The 7007-nt window shown below is 27.8% G+C and overlaps 1 protein-coding gene across 1 annotated transcript; it reads left to right on the top strand.

Annotated features, from left to right (window-relative positions):
• Positions 1-905: 905 nt before the first annotated feature.
• On the top strand, positions 906-6417 carry LOC110646768 (ABC transporter G family member 1). Its single transcript, XM_058151236.1, has 8 exons — positions 906-1259; positions 3546-3625; positions 3894-4364; positions 4471-4557; positions 4674-4799; positions 4882-5076; positions 5201-5287; positions 5562-6417. The coding sequence occupies exons 1-8, from the start codon at positions 968-970 to the stop codon at positions 6258-6260; spliced, it is 2037 nt and encodes a 678-aa protein (XP_058007219.1). The 5' UTR covers positions 906-967; the 3' UTR covers positions 6261-6417.
• Positions 6418-7007: the final 590 nt, after the last annotated feature.

The raw sequence follows: 7007 nt of genomic DNA, 5'->3' as shown, positions 1-7007 counted from the left end.
AAAAATAACTAATTATATTTAATTAATTAAGATTAAAAATAATTAAATTAACAATTAACATTAAAAAATAAAAAAAAATAACTCACACACCAAAGCGGTGAGTGAATTGTACCTTTTTCAAATTTTAGCTAAATTAGACATAAATTAAAATTTCTAAATTAAATTAAATAAAAAATTAAATTTGGACTAAATTAAACTTTCTTAATAAATATACAAAGGAAATTAAATTTTATTTTTTTTTTATAATATAAAAAATAAATTCAATATAATTATGAAAAATAATATATATATTTTAAATATATTTCATAATTTTTTAAATTTTAGTTAGCATTATATTTATTTAAGTTGGGAGAAATTTTTGGCTAAATTTAACGTATTATAAATTTAAAATATATAAAATTTATATATTTAATAAATAATTTATACATATTAAATTTATAATAAATTAAATTTAAATATTAATTTTATTTTTTATATTAACATATAAAAATTAAATATTATTTTTATTTTATATATGAATTGATGGACTACGAATTATTCACGATTTTTAATACTCGTTTGAAGCTTTGGAGAACAAGTCCTTTTCATATAATTAGGTTAAATTAATAATGTCTGATTGTGAGGCTTGGAATGAAGGGGGAATAATAACCATTAATTTTTGTAATTAAAAAAAAAAACTCAGCAAAATTCAAGCCTGAAGAGGGGCCCACACGCTACTTGTTTCTATCGAGCCACGTGGGTTTGAATACTTTTGTTTTCACATGGTACCAAAGAGAGTTAATACATATACATTTTTTTTTAGAATCATTTCAATATTTATTATATTATTTTCACATATATTTTAATAATATTATTAAAATTTATATAAAAATATTTAAAATTCTTTATAAATACTGACCCTGTTCTTGGAGATTACTTGCAGCACCAATAGTCTTCCTTTCTCACACTTCAACAGAAAACATACGCCATGGCTTCTTTGCATAGTGACCAAGAAATTATGACTGCATTAGAAGTGGAAACTACGAATCCACTGCCAACCACTAGAAATGGAAGAGCAGGAGGTGGTGCTGCTGCTGAGTGTGGTGTTACTGATGGTGTTTACTTGACTTGGGAGGACTTGTGGGTGACTGTTTCAAATGGAAGAAAAGGTAGCAAATCCATCCTGCAGGGCGTAACTGGTTATGCCCAACCTGGTGAGCTGCTGGCTATAATGGGTCCTTCAGGTTGTGGCAAGTCTACCCTTCTTGACGCGTTAGCAGGTACGAACTTTCTGTGGTTTTAGTTGCTAGTTTTGTTTTAGGTTATCTGTTGAAGACTCCAAAACCCAGTTCTTGGGGAAAATAAAAAGAAATAATAAGAAGATTTTTTTTTTTTGGAAAAAAAGGAAGAAAAACAGCAGAAAAAAGGGAAGAAGAAGAAGCAGCAGCAGCAGGTTAAACAGAAACACAGCTAGAAAAGAAAATTACTTTCCATTTTATCAGAATAGCTTGCATGAAGAGTGGTGTTTCAAAGGAAAATTTTAACTTACGAATTCAAGACGCAATAAATGTGCAAGAATTTCTAGTGTTTCAAATAGAACCATACATCAACATTTGCTAATTCATTCCATTTTATATAATTTTTTTAAAATACAATTCCATTTTCTTGTTTAGTGTTATTTTATAATTTTTATATTTAATTAAATAACTTAAATTCTTATAAAAATCAGATCTAGCTTTAAGGTTAATTTTTATGATTTAAGGGAATTTTAAAATCATTACTAAATTATATTTAATTATCTAAAAATCTTATATAATTTTTTTATTTTGTTAAAAAGAAATAAGAGATGTTGATTGCGATTTCATATTTGAAGCCAGCAAAACCAAGTATGCCTAGATTTTTTTTACCAATTTCTTTTAGTTTGATTTTTTACTTTTAATTTTTAATTTAAAATATTTTTTTATTTATGAATAAAAATAAAAATAAATAATTAATTAAAAAGTATTTAAAAGTAGTTTAATTAGTTAAAATTACTAAAAATAATAGGTAATTAAGTGTTGTAGTTGTTAAAATAATATTGATATTAATATTTTAAAAAATAATTATGATAATATAGTATTTTGGTTAATAAAAAATAATTTTAAAATAAATAAATAAGTAATAAATAAGATATCTTCACTTATAATTTTAAATTTATTTTAAATCAAATTTTTAACTTATAAATCAAATTAAACATTAATCTATTTATGACTTTTTATTCATAGATAGATTTAGCTGATTTATAAGTTAAATCAAATACATTCTAAATGCTTTATATATATATATATATATATATATAATTTTAGTTTCACACATTAAAATTAAATTTTTTTTAAAGAGATTTTAAAATTAAATCCACCTTCATTAATATGATATATTTAAAAATATTATTTTTAAAATATTTTAAAATAAAGTTTTAATTAAAAAGAAACGAAAAGTTTAATTTTTAATTATTAATTGGGCAAATCTTGTTAAGTTGTGGAATTGCTTATTAAACTTCTAGTTGAATATGTAGATAAATTTTAAGAGTATTTTAAAATTGTAATAAAAAAGTTCGTAAACTTAAAAAAATATAACATAAAAATTCATAAATTTTAAAAATTTTATATAATAAAATCCTTGTAATTCTTTAGACTCCTCTTTGTGCCTTAAGTATTTCCATAAAAAAATTTTAGATCGATAATGTTGACAAAAACATTTGGAGCTTTACAATTTGATTCCTACGATTGTGGGACATTGATTATCCTATCAATGTTGACACTCGACAAAATAAATTTGTCTTTTGTTTTTTGTTTTTTTTTTTCCTTCCCTGAAATATCTAGCATTAACGTAGATCAATTTGCTTCCTTTGGTCACATGAACACCACTCAAATCCTTGAAAAAACAAACTTTATTTTAAAGTTTCATAACAAATAATTTTAAGATTTTTTTTAAATAATTTTAAGATTCCAACTCATAATTTCATGATCTGAAATAATTTGAATTAAAATTTTTAATTAATTATACCATATAAAAATTTATATTTTTAATTATTCACTTAGGCTCTGCTTATTTTGTAAAAGATATTTTTGATTTTTTTTTTGTATTTTTTAGCGTTTAGGACACTTAAAAAAATTAGTTAAGAAAAAATATTTTAAAAGAAAAATTAAATTACTTTTAAGAAAAATTATTTTTTAAAAATAAAAAATTATTTTTTATTTTCTAAATTTTGATAATCTTATTAGAAAGTGAACACATATATAAAATAAATATATACCATTAATTTAATATTTTAAACATATAATGGAAAAATATTTTCATAAAAGTATTTTTTTTAAAAAAATATTTTTCATATACAACTTATTTTCTGTAAAACAAACGGAAGCCTAATTTATGCATTATTTTGTTTAACCGATGCTTTATGGCATAACTATTTCTTTAATTAGCAATGCTCCTTTTAATTAATTTGGATTTACTTATTTTTTTGTTTTGGTTACATTATGCATTTATCTTCTTTTTTAAATAACTTTTAACATTATGTGTTGCAGGGAGATTGAATTCAAATATGAAGCAAACAGGGGATATTCTAATCAATGGTCATGAACAAAGATTGGCTTATGGCACATCGGTATGAAAATTAAAAATAAAGAAAAAAAAATCTAACATCTCATTTTCTTTCCCCAAATTTGATAGGTACAAAGATTATTGTTTTTGAAATATAAGGATAGTTATTAACAAAGTAAAATTCAATTAGTTTCAAAAAAATGTAAAAATTTAATTTGTAAAAAATAAAGTTATGATGAAAACTCCCAAATTCTAAGCAAATTTAGATATCCAATAATCACTTTGTTCTGTATCTAAAAGTTTTCATGAATTTTAATTTGGTATGAACTTAGGCATATGTAACTCAAGATGACACTTTGATCACAACCTTGACGGTTAGAGAAGCAGTTTACTACTCAGCTCAGCTTCAGTTGCCAGATTCAATGTCAAAATCAGAAAAGAAAGAAAGGGCTGAAATGACAATAAGAGAAATGGGTTTACAAGATGCCATGAACATAAGAATAGGAGGCTGGGGAGCTAAAGGCCTTAGTGGTGGGCAAAAGAGGAGAGTTAGCATTTGTATAGAGATCCTAACACACCCAAAACTTCTCTTCCTTGATGAACCTACAAGTGGGCTTGATAGTGCAGCTTCATATTATGTCATGAGTAGAATTGCAACTTTGGAACAGAAAGATGGGATTAGAAGAACTATCATTGCATCCATTCATCAGCCTAGCAGTGAAGTCTTTCAGCTATTTAATACCCTTTGCCTTCTTTCTTCTAGCAAAGTGGTATATTTTGGCCCAGCTTCTGCAGCAAATGAGGCAAGTGTGCTTATAAGATTTTATTTTGGTTAAATGGTCAAATCTATGCAAAATTATGGGAAAAATTCAATTGATGGATCCATCTTTCTTTTGGTTATACATACAGTTTTTCGCTTTGAATGGCTTCCCTTGCCCTACTCTTCAGAACCCATCTGATCATTTCCTGAAAACAATAAACAAAGATTTTGAGAAGGTATGATATGATGTTCACTCAAAATCCTTGATTTTTTTTTCTTTTTATTTTAGGCCAAAATGTTTTTTAAAGAAATTCAAAGTTGTGACTGTGTTCTTTACATAATTAATTAACAGGATCTTGAACAAGGTAATAGTGAGGCAATGAGCATAGAGGAAGTAATTGCTACCCTTATAAAGTCGTACAAATCATCTACCAATTACCAACAAGTTCAAAGCCAAGTTGTTGAAATATGCAAACAAGTAAGCAAAAACAACTACAAAATTTGAGTTATAGATAACATACGAAACGATGATCAAACATATATAAAACTAATGGGTGCAGGATTCTGGAGAACTAGAGAAGGAAAGAACTCGTGCTAGCTTCCTCACTCAGAGTCTCATCCTCACAAGAAGATCTTCTGTAAACATGTTTCGAGACCTGGGCTATTACTGGTTGCGTCTGGCAATCTATACGTCCCTAGCCATAGGTCTTGCTACTGTGTTTTCAGACATGGGATTCAGTTATAATTCAATCCAGGTAAGAGAGACAAAGTGTATGCAGCTCAAGAATATCAAGAAAGGCAATTTGATTATATTGCAGTAAAATTATTAAGATGACATGGAAGCAAGAATTAACCATTAATTGGAATCAATTATTGCAGGATAGAGGCTCACTGCTAATGTTTATTGCTACTTTCTTAACGTTCATGACCATTGGTGGATTCCCTTCTTTTGTGGAGGACATGAAGGTACATTTATTACTACATTAATTTTGTTGTCTAGCTAGCTAATCAAATTGTGTAAAAATATATTAAAATTAAACATAAATCTTTTCTTAGATAAAATCTCAAATAATGTCAATTTCCAAGTTAGCCCATTTTAAAGGTGAACCAGTGAGCCAGTTGGGCTAAGTCCTAACTTTTTGCAAATCATATGGATCTCCAAAACCTATGAACATGCTTGAATTAAAAAGAAAAAAAAAATATTTATTTATTAAATGTGTTCCTCTCCTCCTAAATCTAGGTATTTGAAAGGGAAAGATTAAATGGGCATTATGGAGCAGCTGCATTTGTCCTTGCCAACACATTCTCTTCTATACCGTACTTGCTGCTAGTATCACTAATTCCTGGAGCTATAACTTACTACTTTCCAGGGCTTCACAAGGGATTTGAACACTTCCTATTTTTTATTATCGCATTATTCGCTTGTTTGATGCTAGTTGAGAGCTTGATGATGACTGTTGCAAGCATTGTACCTAATTTTCTGATGGGTATTATAACTGGATCTGGGATTCAAGGACTCATGATTTTAGGTGGAGGATTCTTCAGGTTGCCAAATGACCTTCCGGGGCCAATTTGGAAATACCCAATGTACTATATTTCTTTCCATAGGTATGCTTACCAGGGCATGTTCAAAAATGAATTTGAAGGTCTAACCTTTGCTACTAATAATCAAGCTGGACGCCTGGAAGGTTCACCAACCATTGGTGGTGAAGAAATTTTAAGGAATATATGGCAAGTGGATTTGAGTTACTCTAAGTGGGTTGATCTTGCCGTTTTATTAGGAATGGTTATTCTTTACAGGCTTCTATTCTTGGGTATTATCAAGACTACAGAGAAGGTTAAGCCTATGATTGTAGCTTTTTTTTCAGTGCCTCCCAAGCAAACTACACAGGTCATGGAGAATCCCATCACTACACCTTTGCATAGGGAGAATGTGTAGAGAATATGGTAATGCTACTATTGCTTATGTCGATTAGAGATCAATAACTGCATATTTGCAATAGTGAAATCCAATATCATATATATTCAGCAGTACATTCTTGAAGAATTTGTTTGATTCTCATTCCCTAAATCAAAATTTATCTGTGTATATTCAATTGAATTTGTGTTGATGCTGTGTTTTGTTGAACACCACAAGCCCTTTCTTTAAAACTCTTAATAAAAACAAAACACACTTAGGAATGAAAAGATCACAATCTAATTTTCTTTGAAGGAATAATTTTATTTGATCCAATAGCCAGTCTTATATAGGCTTGCATAAAAGGAAAATAAATTAACACATTTTCTCCCACTAACTATGAGACTCAACTAAATCACAAGCATTTAGGAAAAACATATTGAAAACAATTCATAGATAAAAAATGGCAACAGACTCAGTAATAGATAACTAACTGATTAACATAGCATTAACAATAATAAAAAAAAAAAAAACTAATTTTGCGATTGACTTGGTCAAGCCTTGAACCATTCTTTTAGAAACCATCGGGTTCGTGTTGTAAGCTTTAACACTCCCCCTCAACACCAGCTCTCATTCTCTCCATCAGACCAAGCTGATGACGAAAACTTTCAAACTTATTGATGCTCAAACCTTTTGTGAACAAATCTGCTACTTGATCCTCTGTTTTAATCTGCTTCAACTCAATTTCTTCTTGTTGAACTTTTCCTTAATAAAATGATAATGCACTTT

The sequence above is a fragment of the Hevea brasiliensis genome, chromosome 8 (assembly GCF_030052815.1).
Source record: "Hevea brasiliensis isolate MT/VB/25A 57/8 chromosome 8, ASM3005281v1, whole genome shotgun sequence".
In the NCBI taxonomy this organism is placed as follows: domain Eukaryota; kingdom Viridiplantae; phylum Streptophyta; class Magnoliopsida; order Malpighiales; family Euphorbiaceae; genus Hevea; species Hevea brasiliensis.
Note: the sequence above shows the minus strand (reverse complement) of the source record. Positions and strands in the feature narration are given on the sequence as shown.

Bases quoted from the DNA above. Each gene is read 5' to 3' on its own strand.
- LOC110646768 (XM_058151236.1), top strand. From the start codon at position 968: ATGGCTTCTTTGCATAGTGACCAAGAAATTATGACTGCATTAGAAGTG. The intron at 4,365-4,470 runs GCAAGTGTGCTT...TTATACATACAG, and splicing joins CAGCTTCTGCAGCAAATGAG to TTTTTCGCTTTGAATGGCTT. The intron at 4,800-4,881 runs GTAAGCAAAAAC...TAATGGGTGCAG, and splicing joins TTGTTGAAATATGCAAACAA to GATTCTGGAGAACTAGAGAA.